General features: G+C 34.8%; 1 protein-coding gene across 1 annotated transcript in view; it reads right to left on the reverse strand.

Moving 5' to 3' along the window:
* LOC149784589 (uncharacterized) overlaps positions 1-22,215 on the reverse strand; it is a 50,609-nt gene that overhangs the window by 4,011 nt on the left and 24,383 nt on the right. The window contains exon 3 of the mRNA XM_089933013.1: positions 19,867-20,149. Coding sequence (XP_089789139.1) covers positions 19,867-19,948 — 82 coding nt within the window. The 5' untranslated portion in view covers positions 19,949-20,149. The remainder of the gene's footprint in view (positions 1-19,866; positions 20,150-22,215) is intronic.

Below are 22,215 nucleotides of genomic sequence, written 5' to 3' on the forward strand. Positions count from 1 at the left end.
GTGTCCAGATCGTCATAAAAACAGGGGCTAGAAGAGACAAAAGTCAAGATACCTGTTATCATTGTCAGGAAAAAGGACATTGGTCTTCAGAATGCTCTAAGAAACAACAGGAGCAAGAAGAAGAGAGGGATTATGGAGAGGAATAAGAGGTACCTTCCCCCAAGGAAGACCCCAGTCAAGTGTAGAAAGAGAAACAGGAGAAGAGAAGAAGACGAGGAGAAAGTGAGGAAGAAGTAGAGAAAAAAGCTGTGAAAGTGAAGAAATTTAAAAAACAGAGGGAGTGAAGACAGACACAGACGAAACCTAAGTTCTGTTTAAAGTGTTATGTTGTGATGTGAATTGGATTGTAAATTTTGTACCAGAATACACCAGGCATAAAACGTAAGTGTCTCTTGGTTTTGAATTTTAAAAAAAGAAGCTACACTCATGCACTCATACATTCACACATACAATAGGGGTAAAAAGGGCTTTGTTCAGTTTTAATTGATCTTGGCAATTGAAAGACTATCTCTTTTCGAGATAAATGGGTGGCCCTGAAAAGGGCCTTTGGGTATTTGTTGGTTTAAACAACAAACTTAGGAATGGAAAGCAATCAACTTTAACTACCTTAAGCCTTTGCCACGGTAATGCTTACTTCTGGACTGCGTACTGTCGATGATGATTTGGTAGAAATCACTAAGTGTGGCATGGTAGGCGTAGTTGTTGGGTTGTTTAGCTCCGGAAGGTCTCTTCTCTTCGGTCGTAATGAAGAAGTCTTATACATTTGTTTCAGACTTCTTAACTATCCTAAAATGGCTAACAGTACCGTGACCGTTTGACTTTTACACCCTTGTTTTTTTGCTGCTTCTTCTTCTTGTTTCCTGCTTACCACTTCTTTTTCTTGCTGTTGTTGAAAAAGAAAAGCTTATTCTGCATCCTGTTGCTGCTGGATCAATTTTTCCAATTCTTCTTTTTGTCTCTGTTTAAAATTCTCCACTTGTGATAAAGTTTAAGGTGGCGAAGGTACTGGTTCCGGAACAAGTTCTTGTGAAAGAAAATCCACAAAATCCCAATTAAAATTAACCTCTTCTGGAAGTAGGTCTGTGTTCACTTGGGTAGTCCCTGCTATTCCATTGCTTTTCGTCTCCACCGCCGGTGCACCCCAATTCATCGTCTTCTTAGTTTCCGTCATGTTTGAAAACTGTCGCATCGATTGGCCTCGCACAGATGCTAGCGCCTCTATATAGGGAATGTGACTTGACAGTCTGCTCTCTTCCGACTGACGCCTAATTCCGTGTCGTGACTGAATTTCGTAACGCGTGTTTGGATGTGTCAACAAACTCAAACCGTTTCGATCCTCCCTTCCCCTATAAATAACCTCAGTTCGCTGCATTCCTTCAGCTGTTCTCGTCACAAAGATGTGGACAAACGTAGAATCCTCTACTCTCGTATCTTCAATGCTGTTCTGTACGGACTTACTCAAGTATGTCAGATCATCGTGGATCATTGTCAGAATGACTGAAAAAAGCATTTGAAAAAAAAAAAGAATTAATGTGGAGAGACAAGGCTGTTTGAAGAGGGCTTTGATTTACGGACCAGAAGTCAGACAAAGTTGGAGGAGGGGAAGAAGACCTCTATGTTAACATGAATAATGTTAACATAAACCCAAAGGCCCTTTTCAGGGCCACTCATAGGTCTCGAAAAGAAATTGACTTTCTTGCCTAACCTCCCGAACAAAAATTTGTATATGTGTTATCCGTGCTTGCCTCTTGTCTGTGTTATAAACAACTAAGTCCCACTCCTTTGCTCAGTCCGGTGACGTCACCTTCCCTCTAGTTGCTACAGTGTTACCAATCTCCCCTACCGTGACGTCAGACGCTATCTTTCCCTTGGCGCTGTACAATCCCAATAGTCCCATGTTACATTTCCCTTGTCGCTATAGTGGCCCTGAGTGTATTTCAAAGTCCTGTCGCTGAACAGGCCTAAGGCGGTCTGGTAATGCTAACTCCCATTGTCGCTATAAATCTTGTCACCAAACAGGCCAGGAGGAGGGGGTCTGTAATGTATTTTCCATTGTCGCTAAAGTGGCCCCACTCACTACTGTTATTTGACAGTGCCACATACATGATTTATGGAAGAAATATTGAATCAATTCAAAAAGACATTGATGTTGCCACGACGATAATTAGTTTAGCAAGATATTCTGATGATTACACAAGATCGGCCGGCCCGACAATAATGTTCACCAAAGATAATTCTGAACATCCAGACTATAGACCGTATAATATAAGACGACCACGAAACTTTGCCGATAACGCCGACGCTGATGTTTGGCCGGTGGTTCATCGGGTTAATCCGGATATAAATTAGGATTTGTATCACTACGATCAATGTTGAGAAGCGATCGTAGAGGATTTTCATGCGCGATTCCATTATCCAACATATTTGGATTCTGTAGAAATGTTAGAAAAGTACGGAAGTCCATTAGCGCCAAATCGTGTCTGTAAAAATTAAATATATTGCGAATAAACGCAATACTATTGCGAATATTCGCAATAGATTGCGAATAAACGCAATAGTATTACAAATAAACGCAACATTTATAGCGAATATTCGCAATACTTATTGCGAATAAACGCAATACTTATTGTGAATAATCGTAATACTTATTGCGAATATTCGCAATAATATTGCGAAAAACGCAATACTTTTGTGATTTAGGCAATCCTTTTCTTACATTCAACCTGAAGAAGTTTTTTATTTCTGTCGTCAAATCCCTCTGCATCTTTAGGTGAGTATGGACGTATTATTTTACAGTCGTAAGTGAAAATGACAAGATTATTGCTCTATTTCTTAATGTATTCAAATGAATTTAAGTTTCGCCTAGCAACTTCTTTTTGAAAATAAATGAATCTGTTGACGGGCAAACTCCGCCACTGCGGGATGGTGGGTAGGTGGACATAGGTCAATTGAAAATGAAAATAAACTGAAATAATAGTTTGGCATAACTGCATACAGCACCTCGGCCCACATTAATATTTAGTGTTCTCCCGGTACAGTGTACTATTGACATACTTATACCAGGTACTGCTACTATATCTGATTCGTGCACATGTACCCTAGCTTAACTTTGCTTCCGGTTCTATTTAATTTCAGCAAGCGACCGAAGATGGAGCTAGAATTAAGTTAATTTCTACGAGGCATATAATGCCATGATGCAATTGAAAAATGGAGCAGGAAAAGGTATTTTTGTGCAAATTGCAACAAAAGAGACATTGCGACATTATTCCTATAACCCAGTATAAGCCTAGATCCATCAAAATGTTATTCATATAACGCAATATCAGCCTAGGTCCATCAAAACATTTCTGCTTTCAATTGCATAAACGTTTTCTGAGCAAAATCACCTTTATAAACTCTATAATGCCAACCAATATGAACATTAGAAATGTGGAATATTTGTACAAATTTGTTGGTAATTTGGTTACTATGATCGGTTAGAAAGACCATGCAAAAAGCCATACAAATGTGATGCATGAATTACATATGGAAAACCAAAGCACAATTTAGAATCGGCAAGTATAATTTATTACATTTTGCTAGGCTAACCACAAGATGTCATCTGCTTTATTCAACATGCGCTTATGCATCGTGAAAAAATATGCATTTGATAAGATATACTCGAGCAGATAATGTCATTGTATTGAGCTCTAGTATCATACAAATGCTAAGCTTTTTTAAAGATTACAAATGCATAGTGTCCATATAAGACATCTGAGATCTTACAAGCCTAGAGCAAAACGTTACATATATAAAAGTTTGAGTGTGCAATATATCAGAGTAAAGAAGTGGAACTTAAGGGATAATAATATAATTTAAAAAAGGTATAATTCTTGTTTGCAAGATCTTGAATGGATATTCCAGTGAAATGTATATGTTTGTTTTCCATTCTGTTGACTGATATAGATAATGTATATAGTAGCAATGGTTGCCCTTCAACCAGAATTGAACTTGACTTAGGTTTCAGCATCTTATAATGAAATGCCAAACTCAAACACATCCACAAGGCAATTTCCCTTTAATATGGGTAAATTTATAAATAAATCATGAGATTATAACCAGATACCTCTCCCGTGTAATGCTGACTTAATTTGCTATTAAAAAAAACACCAAAGATGTGCTATTATTTTCATTAGCACATCAGATATGATATCTTGGATATCCATTATGCTTATGGCACTGTATTAGCTGTATAATCCTCTGTACCTATCTAATGATATAGCAAGTATTGCAGAAATCTGAACCCATATTGACACAACCACAAAATTTTACTTGAAAATATTTCTCCATATTTACAGGATATTGCCCTGCTTTAACATTATTGTTTGTTTCATACACCCAAGTTTAAAGACTTTAACATCCCTAACTTGTGTCTGTAACTGGCATCTTTTATGAACATATGTTTGCATTTATTCAGAAAGGTTTTCTATTGGCAATAATTTTGCCCAGTGCTGCATGACTAGGATTATGTTGATGTATCATTAAACCCTAGCAGTGTATACATATGTATACATGCAGACTCTTTAAAAGATTTACATTGAATTATTACTCATGTTCAAATAAGCACCATTATACAACAATGCCATTACATACAAAAAAAGGATCAAAGCATTCAATTTCGTCATGCTGTTTAGGCCAGGCAGTGAGATTCTGTCTGTGTAATGGAGACCATGTTTATTTTATATAATTAAAATGTACATTTAACATGAAGCTTCATATTAGCTAGAGCTTGGAAGCTGTTGGATGTGATTGTAATAGCAAAATTGACAAGGTTTTATATCATTATTCACAATGATTAACTTTGTTAACTTAAACATTGGGATTTGACACAAAGTTCACATTCAGCCATTTGGCAGCAGGATCATGGGGAAAATATTGCTGTGTTCATCGTAGCTTATTGCTGATTGAAGAAAATCACCTACGCAATACACACAACTTCTCTTCTTATCAAACACAGGTTCTTCTTGAAACTGTACTTTAATGTTGATCTTTGTTGACATAAGTTGGTTTTTAAAATCAAAGATGCAAGAGTAATCATCTTTATATTAGAGGAAAGATATATAGAAAAAGTTACAATTTATTTACTGACAGGTGATTGGAATCAAGCCTAAATTTAGCCTGTTTGAATACTTCTTTTGAACAGGGATAACAGTTTTTGTCTGTCAGCCCCCTCCCCTCGCTCTCATTTTCTCTAACTAACTATCTAACAAACTAACTAACTAACTAACTATATATATATATATATATATATATATATATATATATATATATATATATATATATATATATATATATACGCTTGCATTCTGCCAGAGATTTATATTTGCATAATTCAATGGAAAAGGAGTGTAGAAGAAGGAAAATTGTTCTGTGTCAGAGTATGTCTACAAATTTATATTCCCTCATTTGCCTGTTTGATCCTGATTTTCTTTACCATAAAATGTCCTGTTCTTTCTAATTTTCTGTACCATAAAATGTCCTGTTCTTATTAATTTTCTGTGCCATAAAATGTCCTGTTCTTACTAATTTTCTGTACCATAAAATGTCCTATTCTTATTAATTCTCTGTGCCATAAAATGTCCTGTTCTTACTAATTTTCTTCATATTGCCATTCCCTTTTTTTCTTGTTCCAGTTTGATCTTACAGTTATCAGCTATATGAGTGTGGATGACTTGGTGCAGATATTGCCATACTTTGGTGATAGAATATCACTGCAATTATTTGGAGATGAAGAAATTTAGAAAAACCAGGAATCACGATATCAAGGGAAAGAAAGATAGACCAAGCTAATTCAAACTTCACGTACCAAGTTGGGCATTGTGAAAACTAGGCATTGTCATGATAAGTTCCAGCACAATTCCAGGATAAATGTTTTTCAGAGTCTTCTTTGAAGTGGAGAAAAAGAACTATGGCGAAACATTGTAACATAAATGCTTTTTAAGAAAACAGGAACGTATAATTGGGATGGATACATAATGGAAAGCATGTAAGGACAGCAAAAAGAGGAGGAACTATCAAAATTAAAATGCCAAGAAATAGCAGGAAAGAAGAAGTCTTGGATAAGCTAAAACACTTTTTTCCCAACCAATCATGCCTCACTTGGTAGTATTGTGGATTTTGTATTTAAATTAACAGATTTTCCAAGAGAGAAATCCAAAATGAAACAATTGAAGAATTATATGAATCCTCAAAGGTAAGTTTTTCTGAAACTTTATATTGTCACAGAGAAAAAGATTCACTCAATACAGAAATTCAGCCTTCATGATTAAATAACGATACTTTCTGAGCCGCAAGCTGAAGAGAACACTATAATCATACCAGAAACATTACATCATGGCTTCGTATCCTATCATAAGCAACCTGTAACTCTTCTGAATAGAAATCCTAAAGAATCAAATTGTAAACAAGCTGAAAGCATTCTGATTACATGTCCTTTGGATATAGCAGTACCAATACATCTTCAGTCAAAAGAAGAGTTTTCATTTGAGTCATTGCTGAATGTCACACTCAGTCACAACCAGTTGCTGAATAAATATTTGAATCTGTTGAGACCCTTATCACCCCCACTCATGCACTTCGACATGCAAGTTACGCCAGCATGTATGAAAATTGTACACAAAATACCATCATGCCTTCTGTTGCATTAGATGCTATGTTAGACCTGCACAGTTATGACAATGAAATATTGTTTCACCCAGGGGATTATCATTTTAATACCAGATCTGAACTAGATGACACAGTTCCTTTGAATGAGAGTGTTTATAAATAAATAGTTACGAGTGGTCATGTGTTTGATGACATGATGAATTATTTTCTGATGCCAACTTTGATCCTAGATTAAATCAAGTACAGGTAGTATTTGTATCTGAAAGAGGTTAGGATGCGGGGGGAGTTTTCAGAGATATTGTATCAGAATTCTGGGAGACCTTCTATAGTAAACATACCGTTGGATCTGACATCAAAATCCCGACAACTGTGTATTTCATGAGGAGAGAACATTGTTAGGCAGTGGCCAAAGTTCTCGTATGTGGATATAAACAGGAATGGTACGTGCCTATTCAGCTGTCGCAATATTTTCTTCAGAGATGGAAAGGATGTCCAATATGAGAAACTGTTGAATACTTTTCTGTCTTATCCGCCCACTATGTATAGGGAAATCTTTGAAATGGCACTGAACGATTATGATAGCGTGGATGAAGAGGATCATTGTGATGTATTTTCAAGTTATGAAGCTCGCATTATGCCTGAAAAAGGCAACATCAGAAAGCTAGTTAGAGATATACATCATATAGTGGAAACATTTTCATTTGTAACCAAGTGCTGGTCACCATTACTGCAGTGTTATTTGAGATCAATGCTACCCAACACCAGGACTTGAGGAAGTGTACAGAGATTCCCATGTGGTAAACAAAAAGGTTTTGAATTTGCTTCAATTACCAGATGATATTTCTAAAGCAGAAAAGCCTACACTTGATGCTTTGAGGCAATACATCAAAAACTGTATTAAAGACAAACTAACAGCATTTTTGCGATTTTGTACTGGAAGTGATCTGATCGTTGGCAAACAAATTCAAGTTAAATTTGCACCATCAATGTCTGCATTCAGCCTGAGACCAATTGCCCATGCATGTGGTTGTGTACTAGAGCTACCCACTAGCTATGAGAACTTTCTTCTTCTTCGTGAGCACTTTGGTAATATTTTAAACAGCAAGATGTTGAGAATGGACATTATTCAGATGAAAATGAATGATAGATAGATTTATTTCTTGACTGGTTAAAACATAATCTGTAAACCACAATAAACAAGGTTTGTCTCATCTTTATTTTCAGAAAAGAAAATAATGGTTTCATTTGACAGTGAAGTATGGACTAAGCGGCTTAAGTAATTGTTGAGGGGATACAGATTGGATGTGAAAATTAGTATATAGAGATAAAAAAAGAGTTTACATATCTTATTAGCTGACACTTGTGTCACTATTATTTGTCAGGAGTCCACTGTATTTATCATATGCAACACGTTTTTGTACAAGTTGTGTTTTATATTTTTTTTTAATTTCCTTTGATTTTATGTGTAGGACCCAATAAGTGCAAGGATGGACTTTACGATTCTTAAAAAATATCAAACTTTTAATTGTTTGATGTCTTAGCTGTGTTGGTTATTTTATATAATATTTGATAAGTTGTATTATGAACAAAGTGTTCATTTCAGCAGTTCAGGACACATATTTTATGTTTGTGATAAGTTATCTTCATTAGCTATTTATTTGTTTTGCTTTTTCTCATACTAGTGTTTTTTTTTTCTCCTCATTCATGCTAGATGGGGGCCTCAGCTGGTATGGAACTATTATATATAAGTTAATCGTACAAGGTAAAGCGGTCTAACATATGGGAAAAGACAGGGATACTTGCACTCAGTTTGAACTGGAAACTCATTGGTATGAAACATAAATAATGCTTTGTCCTGGAAAATGACTGGACCTTGTTACAGTCAGAAGAATAGGGAGAATGTATTTTACGATATTAGATTTCAATTATACATTGGTTTTGTTCTTGAAATGTTTCAGTGAACTGTTCAAAAGATTTGCTTACTTCAACTGATGAATCTAGAGGAAGATATCGCATTTAATGATATTATTTTTATATCACTGCTAATGTTAAAACACACACACACACACATACACACACACACACAATGATGCACATGTCCTTGTATGGTACTGTGAATGTCTTGATCAACACAAATCAGCTTATGATGGACGTGACTTTGTCATTCCAATTTCTTAGTATCTTAATACGTGATCTCGTTTTCCATTGAAATAAATATGTAATCTAATTTAATGCCAACACTAGTAATTGTATGACATAATGTGAACAAATAATTGACGCTTTATTATTCCCATTCATCTTTAAAAAGTGTTATGCGGATATTGTGCAGCCGTTTGTCTTTAATATGAGGGTTGTCTTTCTTCATTCCTGTTCCAAGGGTCCGTGTTCCAGTTTGTTTTTTGCGGGATGCGTGGGAGCAGGTCAGAGGTCAAATATAAGAAATTACAATGATACATTTTCATATATTTTCTAAATAAACTTCATAAATGTGCTCACAGTAGGAAGACCATCATATGTGTGACAGATAAAACATATGATCCCTGGGTACTGTTGAGTGATGAGCATGGGTGTCAGTAGTTGTCTTGAAGTATAATGTGCAGTTCATGGAAATTTCTGAAGGCAAGCCATTGCCAATGCGTTACATGATTTAAAAACTTAAATGAGTTAGTGTACAAGTCAAACAACTTTATTCACTTCAGTGTCATCTTTAAAATATTAGTAAAAAATAATATTTTGCAATGTTGTATGTATCACAATATGATAGTGGCAATACATTATAAGTGATTATACAAATAGTAATATTATCAGTGCATATCCATATAATAGTAGCACTAATAATTTATATATAATACATGAACCAATGGGGATTTACCTAACTCCATCATATATTGGATTAGTCAAGTGACAACTTAAGTGATATGTTTTAAGTCTTTTGCTGGTTCTTGGTTCTTCACTCCATGAATAACTTTACATAATGTGTCATATTTGTATATACCACCTTTTGCAACATATTCATTAAATGAGGTAAAATTAAAATCCACAGCATTAAAAAAATGAAAGTAATAACCATAAATTGATGTGCACCCAAATGTGGCAGTGTCGACTCAGATGTGTTGCATTAAGTACCAGCATATCTGGGTCTCTGCTGTTTCTTAATTGATATATATGCATCTGTTTTTGCTACTTTGTTTTGGTATACTGTTAACTTCACTTTCATAATGATGTCAATTGTATGTAAACTTGAATTTATTTCAGTTTGTTTCATAGTGATCCAGAAGGTGCAGGTTCATACCTTTTTCTTTTTTGCACATTTATAAGCCTTCTTTTGTCTTTCGGTAAATAATTTGATACAGTTTTGTTCGTGTTTTAAGAGTTTTCTTTTACAGTTTATTGTTACTTTAACTTTTTATTGGAATTTTTGATGATGAGACACAATTCAGTTCAATGTGAACTTACATTTATTTCAGTTTGTTTCATAGTGATTCAAAAGGTGCAGGTTCATATTTTTTATTTACATGTTTGTAACCTTTCTTTGCCTATAGGTAAGGAATATGATGGTTTTGTTGATGTTTAAGGAAGGTTTTTTTGGGGTACAATTTCATTGTTACTTTTACCTTCTGTTTGCATTTTTTATGTTGAGGCAAATCCAGTCTTAAGGGAATAAAATTCATTTTAAAAATATTGAAATATTTATATGAAAAGAGAGTTCATCTTGAGTGTGATTTTCACCTGGTCTTGAGTTCATTTTTTATTAAGACGTTTTACCTTTCCTAGGTTGATACACTGTTAGATGATTTATAAGAAAAGATATCTTTTTTAATACTGTTGGAATCAACATCAGTGTCACAATTATCATTAATAATTGTTGCGTATTTTTGCATTTGGTCTATATATTCTAAGCTTGTGCTTATTTCCTAAAACAGCAAAGAAGAAGAGGAGCCTGTGATGAAACATTGTCACTTATGTAATCCCATATGTCTTCTCCGTTTCAGTACTGTCATCTTGCACCACTGTAGCAAAAATAAGTAACTGTTACTGCATTGTATGCATTTGTGTTTCCTTTGTTGTTCTGGATCCTTAATAATGGAGTTATATGTTAAGAAACCCATCCAAAGGGTTCTTTGAACAAAAGTATGACTCTTGAGACTTGAAACTTACCATCAAGAGAAAAGATTATTCTTTTCTCGCATGTTTCTTCATATGGAATTAGTCAAAATGGCAAACTAATATGCATATAAGTAGGCCAAGCACTACATTTATGTAGACATAAATTGAGTAGAAGTAAACCATACACTCTATTTTATGGTAGACATTGATTTAGTAGAAGGAAACCATACAATATATTTTGTAGTAGAGATATAGTAGAAGTAAACCATACTTCCTACATAAATTTAGTATAGAATGCTTTTATCGGATGAATATTGTAAAGTTGGCAGCATCTGGTGTGATAACATTGTTCAATTTGTCAGTAATTTTGGATTTGTTTACTGTATATATGGGTTTATATTTGTATAACCATTAGACATGTTTGCATGCGTTAAATTCCTTTATTGACTAGGGCGAGTACAAATGTGGCAATATCTTTAAGCTCTGTGTAACTTTTGATAATTGTACAAGCCCCTGTGTTAAATATGACCGCTCCGATGACCTAGTGATTACAGCGTCCGCCTTGGATGCTGAAAGTCATGGGTTCGATCCCCCATCGAGTCATACCAAAGACTTATAAAAATGGTACTAACAGCTGCCTCGTTTGGTGTTCATCATTAAGAGATTAGACATCACTATAATCAGTCACACTGCAGACATCGTAGCGATATAACTAACAAAATTGCTAAAGCTACGTTAAAAATCCAAATCACACACACCCTGTGTTAAATGGTGCTTTCTAACCACCCTTGCCAATATTATACTGTGAATTTGTTAGATTGCGTTCCAGAGGAGCTATCCAGTCTTGTTAGAATGAAAGCACTTAAAGTATTATAATATTCCTGATGTTAAATCCACAACAACAACATCTCAATGAAGGAATTTATGGATGTGTCCACTAATTTGTCTACTGTATTGGACTAAATTTCCACATGTTTTAGCAATGAAAGGCAGATTCTAAAGACCCACAGCTCAAGTCCATATAACATGTGCTAATTACAGTTGTATTGATAACTTTAATTTAAATACAGGTATATGCTACTTTCTTATTTTATTCTTAGACTAGTCAGTATAATGTTTTTCCCACTTCCCTTTGTCCAACACAAAGGAATCTGTTTAACATACAATAATTACAATCATCACCATCCCATTCCAGGAAATATGTAACATGATTGTTACAATTAATTATAATTGAAGGGGGACAACATGTGTTCCTATTTTGAAACATTGACATCGAGGAACAAATACACTTTTTAACAATGCTGGTTGTTGCTTTTATTCTCCCGTAAAATGAACACTTAATTTCAAAGATTATATTTAGTTCAGGATACTGACCGCATAGTTGACTTATTTGAACATGATTTTTAATTTTGTGTCTCATTTTTGCTAAACCCTTGCAAACACCATGAACAAAATCACTTCAGACTGACAATGGAATTGTATAGGCATGTTATTCTTATATAGACATAACCTGATTAGACTTGTATGCCCATTTGGTAAGTTTTCATTGTTGTCACATTTGTAAACATTTGGGATCTTGAATCATTTGACATAAACATTGTAATGAAGATTAAGCTAAAATCACTTGAAGTAGACAATCAAAATTCAGTAGACATATTTTTAATTTATAGACTATCAGATTATAAATCAGGCCATTATAGTATTGTCTTCCATTTTTCAAAACATAACTTGAATATTTTGACCAAAACCCTGTTTATATTAAATTAACCTTACATTGATTTTTAATGCCCATGTGATTTTCTAAGGTTTGTATAGAGTGTTGATTTGTTGTAATGTGCTCCACCTTCCCAGGGAATATGACTGTACCATCACCATGGTCTATGTTTCTTAAAATGAAACATGGATTGACTTCTCATGTCTCTGTGACTGTGCTTGAACCGAGTGCTGTTCCACTGTAGTATACGTTCCCCTTGACAGGGAATATAACTCAGTGACTATGTTTGAATAGAGTCATGTTACACTGTAGTATGCACCCCACCCCCTTGACAGATAACATAAATGTGACTTTTTGAATAAGGCAATGTTATGCTTTTAATGTATATCTGATTTAATCATGTTTAGTTTTAACTTAATTGTTTGTCAGTTTTAATTATTTTTATTATATTATAATGTAAATGTTTTCACTAGAGATGATACCTTTTCAAAACAATTTTGACTTTGACTGTTAGTTTATAAACACCAGGTGTTGACCTAAATTCTGATCTGGATCAAAAATTAGTAAACAACGTTCTATTTTATTTTAAAATGAATGGTTGTTGTCAAGGTCATGATGGGACTATGTGGGTTAAGAAGTAAACACTTATTTATTTTTAATCTGGGAATGAAATCATTGATCTAATCAAGGCCATATTCTGTGTATGTGATATAAACCTGATCATGTGACCACCCTTTGATTTTACAACTTGGGGGAGTTTCAAAACTTATGATACAATATAATCTTTGTTTTGAGAGAGATTTCTCAGTTTTGAGCTTTTCATACTGATGTCAGGTTAATTTGTTGTAGTCAGATTTGCGCTATAATAATTATTCAGATCAGTTGGATTTCAAAAGGATTAATTCTGTATTCTCTGGAAATAGTTTGAGGAGTGCTGACACAGGGATTTTCGAAAGACCTTGCTTACAAATTTAATTTGGATTTCCAACACCAGAGTGCCATTATTTGTATTTCTACAAGGAACTATAGATAAGCACAGTACTGACTACAGCATACGTGATCGTCATCCATCTTGGATTTTACATCAGGATTCAAATTTGAAATTATTGAAACATTTATTACTAGGACCTCTGTAATTTAATTCATGGATTATTCTTAGATTATTTTTGGATTTGTTTCTAGAAACCGTAAGTTCTTCTTCTTTTTTCACTGTTACAGAATTCTCCAAGAAAATATATTATCTGTTAAATTTTAGAAAGCTTGTTGTTATCACTCACTCTTTCTGTGTTACTGTTTATTCGAGCCTAAACATGTACTTCACTATAGTTTGCCCTCCTCCACCCCGCTTCACAGGGAATATACCTATGACTATGTGTGAATAGAGACCTGTTACACTCTAGTATGCACCCCCTAACCCTTCACAGAGAATGCACCTATGTTTAAATAGAGCACTTTTATATTGTGGTATGCTTCCCCCTTCACAGGTAATATAACTGCACCATCACTAGAGTCTACATTTCATTTTCCATGTTTGACTATCTTTTGGCGTCAGCTGTATCTCGTTAAGGTCGTTCGATGTCTGCTTACAGTCAACAAAAACAAGTTAAACACTTGGAGCTACTTTTCGTAATTTGTGATTATTTAAAGCTTCCATTTATTTATTAGTCAAATTTTGCAAATGGTTTAAGAAATAAAGTGATTAAGCCTTCACCTTAAGATACATATCAGAATAATTCATGCAAATTATTATCAATGTCTGTTTTCACAGCTAAACATAGCAAAGGCAATATGGAATTCTAAACTTAAATATCATTTTGTAAATGAACACTTTGTCAGGGGAACTTTTCAATAGTATCTACTGTACACAACATCAACAAAATATGTAATGCATTCATTCTTTTTCCCTTGATCTTTTGACTCCAAGCGATTTTTTATAATTATACGTGTCTCTTCGTATGTTCATTTCTTGCAGATTTTGGGGTGGGTGGTTGGACGAAACAAAAGGAATTTATTAGGCAAAACATTTTGTGTGCTACAATACATAACATTATAAACGTGGCACTTCCAATGTGTTGACAAGCTATTGTCATTAGATAATTATCACATAACCGTTTTATTTCCACTCCGAACGTCATTTCTTTTATCAAGTGTTCCAAAGCTGCATGCCTTTTTAAACACATTCACTAAGTAAAAGATTTATACCATTGAAGTGTGCAATATTACATTTAAAGTCTCTTATATTATTTGTCAAAAAAAATGATTTAAATCGGTATGTACATAGAAAATCTGATAGCATTGCGCACATCGGCCATTTTGTTTACATTAGTTACAGTATCAATGACCATTTTGAACTAGGAAAGGTCACGATTTCGTTGCGTTCGTAACATGAGGTAAATGTACGACAGGGGACCGTTCAATGTTGTGGCTGTATTGTGACGTCATCGGTATATAGTGAGTTGTAAGCGTTCAACCTTATAACATCTAAAGGCCTGTCTTCCAAAGTAATACTGGAAACAATAAGATATAAAGATTAGCCGCTTAGTGAATCTACAAAAATGACTCCTGCCAAGAGACACCACTAATTAGGACTAGGAAAGGGTGGAAGGAGAAGGAAAGCTGCCCAGCAGGTAATGTGCTTGGAAAGAGATGAGTACGGAACCGGAAACTCATAAGTTCAAGACCATGAGAGAAAAATTAGAGAAAAAAAATCTAAATTGATATTAAATAATTAAACCTTCTGGTATTCAAAACAGTTTTGAGGGGACACTTCTAAAGTGCTAACCAAGCGATACATGCTTTGGAGGGGACTTTTGGAGATGTTCTCAAAAATAGGACCAACTACATTGAAACTTTTACTTGCCCGGTCTCGAAAGTGAATTGTCCGGGTCATCGGGCTATGGGATACGATCACCCCTGACACATTACATTCTGTGATTATATCACTGAAATAAGTAGCTCAATCATGAATAGCAAGTTTGCTAACATTACAATATGCATCGTAAATCCTGATAGCAAAATTGTTAACCTTGACATATATACCATGCATCCTAATAGCAGGAATGTGGACATCAAAATAAGCAGCATCAACCCTGATAGTAAGATTGTTAACATTGAAATAAGCAGCGTCAATCCTGGTAGCAAGGTTGTTAGCATTACATTTAGCAGAGTAAATCCTGATAGCAAAAATGTTAGCATTAAATTAAGCAGCGTAAATCCTGATAACAAGATTGGTTGACATTGAAATAAGCAGCGTCAACCCTTAGAGTAACATTGCTAACATTAAAGTTAGCAGCGTCAACCCTGATATCAAGATTATTAACATTGAAATAAGAAGCGTCAATCCCAATAGTAAGATTGTTATAATTGATATAACCAGATTCAACCCTGATATAAAGATTTCTAGCATTGAAGTAAGCAGCGTCAACATCAATAGTGAGATCGTTAACATTGCAATAGAGAACTGCATGCAACTCCGTGTATCATTGTTGTTATAAAATGTGATCTATGAATTTTAACACAACAATTTTATCGATTAGCAAACAAGACATTAAATCCCGTTTTCTTTGTGATCATCGTTACGGATGTGTATAAAGCGAATCTCCTCAAAACCTACTGTTTTGGTTTGAGAAGTTTCCGGTTTACTGATGATTTTGCAGAGGTGAAAACACCTCTATTGTATTAAAGAAGAAAACGTTCAGGACTAAAAATAAATTTGGTCTTGACGGGGTTCGGATATCCTGAGCTTTCGTGTTTGAGGAGTTTCACTATAGTATATTCTATTATATAAAATTAATATGGTAAATAGAATGTTACTATTTGTATAATAATAATAATAATAATAATAATAATGACAGTTGTAACTTTAAACATCAACAACACTATCATTTTTTATATCTTACACCAAGCACGTTTGGTTTTACTACGGTGCTCATTTTTTATATCACATGAAGCTTGCATTTGAGCAATTGTACAAGTCGTCGAGGTTTCTTTTTTCTTTGTCCTTTTTTCGTTACTGATTGCTTAATTCTGACATGAACAGTATGTAATTATTCAACAAGGTCGCTCTTCAATAAGTTGACAAAACCTAAAATCTGTGAGAAAGCTTTATTTTCCTATCAGAGTTAAAATATCGTATTTACTATGTGCACGTGTGTGTGTGTGTGTGTGTGTGTGTGTGTGTGTAAAATCCGGATACACGTGTACTAGTACCATCAGTACAAGGGATTCAAGGGGTTAATTTCTAATCACAGTAAATTAATCATTCTTATGCATTAAAGAGTTAATAACCGTCATTGTCAGATCAATATAACAATAGCTGTTAGGACAATCCTGTAATAATGTTCTACAAACAATATTAACTAGTGTGTATTATGGGATGGAGAAATACTAATGATACAAAATCAACTTAAAATATCCATGACTATTTTACCAGGCATGAATATAAGCACTTATTTCTGCACGCGCTGGATCTAGAGATATAAAGCGAAAGGTTGAGGGATGCGTTACAGATTTAGGTATGTTTGACAGATTTAGCTATGTGGCTGACGAGTCTTCAGTTCTCAAGTCCATGTCACGGACACCGTATGCACGGTTCTAATGCACATGACACTGACACTGTATTCACATTTCTAAGGCAAATGCCACGGGCACTGTATGGGAGGTTCCAATGCCCATGTCACGGACACTGTATGCACTGTTCTAAAGCCCATATCACGGAAACTGTATGCACAGTTCTAAAACCAATTTTACGGGCACCGTAATGACAGTTCCAATGCCCATGTCACGGACACTATGCACGGTTCTCAAGTCAATATCACGGACAATGTATGCACAGTTCTAAAAGCAATGCCACGGACACTTTATGGACAGTTCCAATGCCTATATCACGGACACTGTATGCACGGATCTAAAGCCCATATCACGGACATTGTATGCATAGTTCTAAAACCAATGCCATGGACACTGTATAGACAGTCCCAATGCCCACGTCACGGACACTATTCACAGTTCTAATGCTCATGTATACACTGTATGCATAGTTCTAAACACTATGTCCCTGACACTGTATGCGCAGTTTTAATGCACATGTCAAGGACACTTTATTCACAGTTCTAATTCCCATGCATGCACTGTACGTACAATTTTAACTCCCATGTCATGGACACTGGACAACTGCACATGACACGGATACTTTTTGCACCGTTCTAAACCCCATTTGATGAACAAGGTATGTGCAGTTCTAATGCCCATGTCACAGACAATGTATGCACATTCCAATGTCGATATCACGACACTGTATGCAGATTTACATCCCATGTCAAGGAAACTGTATGCACAATTCTAAACCCGAATTCACGGTCACTATATACGCAGTTATCTACCCATGTCACATACACAGTAAGCAGTTATAATGCCCATTGCACGGACATTGTATGCACAGTTTACATCCCATGTCAAGGACACTGTATGCACAACTCGAAAACCGATGTTACGGTTACTGTATACGCAGTTCTAAACCCATGTCACAGACACCGTAAGCACGGTCATAATGCTCTTGTCACGCACACTGTATGCACAGTTCTAATGTCGATATCATGGACACTGTATGTACAGCGTTACATCGCATGTCAAGCACACTGTATGCACAGGTCTAAACCCGATATTACGGTCACTATATAAGCAGTTCTAAACCCCTTGTCACGGACACTGTAAGCACAGTTCTAATGCCCATGTCACGCACACTGTCTGCGTGGGTTCGAGTCTCAGGCTTGGCCAAAGTGGGTATGTGAGAAAGCTTGCCAGTAGCTTCTCGTAAGTCAGCGGTTCTTTCAGGGGTTTTCCCGGGTTCTTCCTCCACCTATCATACCGGCCGCCATGTATAGCATATAATGTGATGAAAAATGGCGTTAAAACCTATAACAGCAACAACAACAACAACACTAAAAACTCCCACACTGCAGACATTGTATCGAGATGACTCATATTGTCAAAGCCATATTAAAAATCTAAAACACACACACGGACAAGCGCACAAATATTATCTTACCACACTTAGAGAGTATTGGACAAGTCTTTTATACTGTTTGGACAAGTCTTTTATAATGTACTTCATATACAATTATAAAAGTATTATTATATTGTTGTCTATAATTACTTACCACTGTATATACAAAATGTTTATATTTTGTACATGTCATGGTTTTGACAAGGTAAATAGTAAAATGTACCTGATGTATTATTTTCCTTGGTAGTTTTAAAACTTTTACTTAATTTTAAAATTTACTTTTCTTCATGTTGTATCGTCTTTAGTGGATTTTTAAGACACGTGCATAATTGTCTTTATTATTATGCAAACAATTTCGTTTGCTTCATTCCTTTTAAAACAGTTTTGTTTTAGTTTGTGATGTTATCGAGGTGAAATAAGAAATAAAAATGTAAAACGTTGCTTGTAAAAGATACTCCTATGTGCCGAACAATCACAGCGGATCATGTTATCTCTGTCTAACCATTAAGGTGGATCATGTTATATATGTCTAAACATTAGGATGAATCATGTTGTGCCTAACTACTGGGGCATCATGTTACCTGAATCTAACCTTTAGAGTAGATCATGTTATCCTAGAGAAGCTATGCATAATAAGTGGCAATATACAGTTGTACACACATTCCACATGGAAACGTGACGCAGCAGTCAATAGACCTGTGGCATATGACCTCACGCCAACATAGCCCCAATGTCGCGTTGCATGATTGGATGGAAATATCAGGACAGGACTACGCCACTGTATTCGGTTGAGTGACTGATCAATAATAGACATTTCGTTTTTTTTGAGATTTTGAGAGTTGAAAAACAATGCATACCAGTTTGGGTTTGTCCTTGTAATTCTGGTGAAGTTAAACAAAGAAAAGCAAATTTCCCTCGCAAATATTATCATTTTCCTGCATATTTTACTGGTACGAATGGAACTCTGCCTTGGACTTGATTGATAATGTAGAAACATGTCATAACTTTCTTCTAAAGAGTACCACCACTTAAAACGTATCATATTTTTTAAAACTAATGCAGTATATTAAAAGGCACACTTATACCGTAACTTTATCAGCAGTAGAAAGAAAAACTAAAAGTAATACTGATGATGTCAGTCAGACTAAGTACATGCAAAAGCAGTATGTTATACTATGTCTTAACTTTATCCAATGGGGCTAGCTGGAAATTCGCTGAAACATTTCATTCCATATATCAGATCTTAAGTAACAAATCTATGTCATCTATATTTAGGCTTATTAAAATGTTGACTATGGTATATGATTTCAACCTACTGAGTTTAGTACATTTAGGAATACCATATATGGTTATTGATAGTTACTAAAAAGCACCATACGATTTATCTATCACATACCTTCCATTTCTAGGCCTTTTAATTCAAGAGTCCCATCGTAGACCAGTTTACAGGTAGTTTGCTGTGATCTTGCAGTGGCCATCGTGTCTTTTCAATAGGTTGTTAATAAAAACGGGTTGACTCTAGGTGAATTGAATTGTCAACCTAATACAGTGTCGATGTTAGGACTTGGGCTGTCGGCCTAGTACAGTGTCGATGTTAGGACTTGGGCTGTCAGCCTAATACAATGTCGATGTTAGGACTTGGGCTGTCAGCCTTATACAGTGATGATATTAGACCAGTGCTGGAAAAGACAGATCAAACTTCTAGACAAAATCCATGTAAATAAGTACCTAATTTTTTCGTTTAAACTGACAGAGACACCGCAATAATAAGCGTACTTGTTTCCCATTAAACGCAATGTCGCAAGTGAACATTACTTTTCTGTATGATCAGTTAAAAGTAAAGACTCATTGCTGTCGTTTGATCGGTTCAATAAGGAAACCAACGTAATGTCGGCAAAGATTCTTTTATTAATTTAATTACACTTATCGCTGGATTAAAATCACAGTGAGCTGTATCTGAGGAACTGGTCTGAAATAAACACAGTAGAACAAGGCCGTTTGAAACACTACTAATTAGTCATATCGGATTTGATTTGATTTGGTGGCTTAGCCCAGAAATGCAGTCAAGTGGTCATAGAACGTGCGCACATAAACTAGTTACATAAACTAGTTAACAATGACAACCTGTATGCGATTTGATTTGCCCTGACATAATACATTCAGTGATGATAACATCGAAATAAGCAGCTTCAACCCTGATAACAAGATTGTTAACACTGCCCCCCCCCCCCCGCAACATTTCATAAATAACTTAATAAACTTATCTAAACAACACTAACTATAATAAATAAACTTTTAACAGATGATTCATCACGAATGCTACAACCTGGTGGGAAAATGAAAATGGAAGAAAAGAACTTTCGGATAGCCTCTATTAATATAAACGGCATAGACAAGGAAAAAGTAATTGATTTATCAAAAGAGATAGATTATGATGCAATTCATATCAAAGAAACTCATAATAACTGCTCCAAAGGACTACTAGATATGATTGAAGAAAAACTAAATGCATTGCAGTTTGAAATAACTTTAGACATGAGGATATAATGGGAGGGGTAGCTACTATTATATAATTTTAAAAACCCAGAGGGAACCGTAACTGGGAAATGATAAATGAAGGGGATTTCTTTGCAGGTAGAATGCTGCACATCATGACAGAAAAAAATCATATAATAAGTGTATATATCCCCGCAAATAAATATAAAAAACAACAATTTATCGAAAATCTGCACAAATACTTGAACAAATACTCAATGGATAACCCTATTATAGGAGGGGATTTTAACTGGGTGGGGGATGAAATAGACTGGTAGGGGAACCAACAACAAACGATAAATGATTTAAAGAAATACAGGAATATTTTATAAAAAAAAATCACATTATGATAGATATTTACAGAAGAATTAATATAGTAAGAAGGGAATATACATATGAATATAAAAATAAACAAGGAAGTAGATTAGATACACTTTACTGTACAAAATATGAAAATAATATATATATATATATATATATATATATATATATATATATATATATATATATATATAGATAGATAGATAGATAGATAGATAGATAGATAGATAGATAGATATAAACGCGGAAATCACGAAGGTTAAAATATCCAATCATAATCTGATAAATATTGAACTTAATATAAAAAGTCAACACAAGTGGGGGAAAGGCACATGGATATTGAACAATACGAGTCTTGAAGAGAACGAATTTACTGACTTAATTAACAAAGCAATTTGATATTTTAAAAATAAACATATAATTAGCGAATGGGATTCTTCAAAAAACAAATTTAAAATGATAGCAATACAATTTTTGACAAGAAGAAGAGAAATGCAGAAGATGGAGAAAGACGCGATAAAAAACAACTGGAGCGAACAAATACAAATGAAAGGGAAACATTCTTAAAAGAAAGACTAGACACAATTATGGAGGAGGAAAACAAAGGGAGAGAGTTAAGGGCGGGAAAGTTCTCGAAAATATACAAAGATGCAGAAGGACTATCTACAAGGAAAAAGCTAAGGCTTGAGGGTGGGGGAAACATGGACAAACTAAGAGACAATGAAAACAAAGAAATATCAGGAAAACCGGAAATCATGGAATACATCAAATAATATTATATAAATTTGTATCAAACACAGAAAATTGACCCTAACATTATAAATGATTATTATCAGGAATGAAATTGAGAGATAATTTCATCTGAACAGGAAGACTTGTGTGATGATTT

This window comes from Sinohyriopsis cumingii, chromosome 14, assembly GCF_028554795.1.
Source record: "Sinohyriopsis cumingii isolate HCF-2022 chromosome 14, ASM2855479v2, whole genome shotgun sequence".
In the NCBI taxonomy this organism is placed as follows: Eukaryota; Metazoa; Mollusca; class Bivalvia; order Unionida; family Unionidae; genus Sinohyriopsis; species Sinohyriopsis cumingii.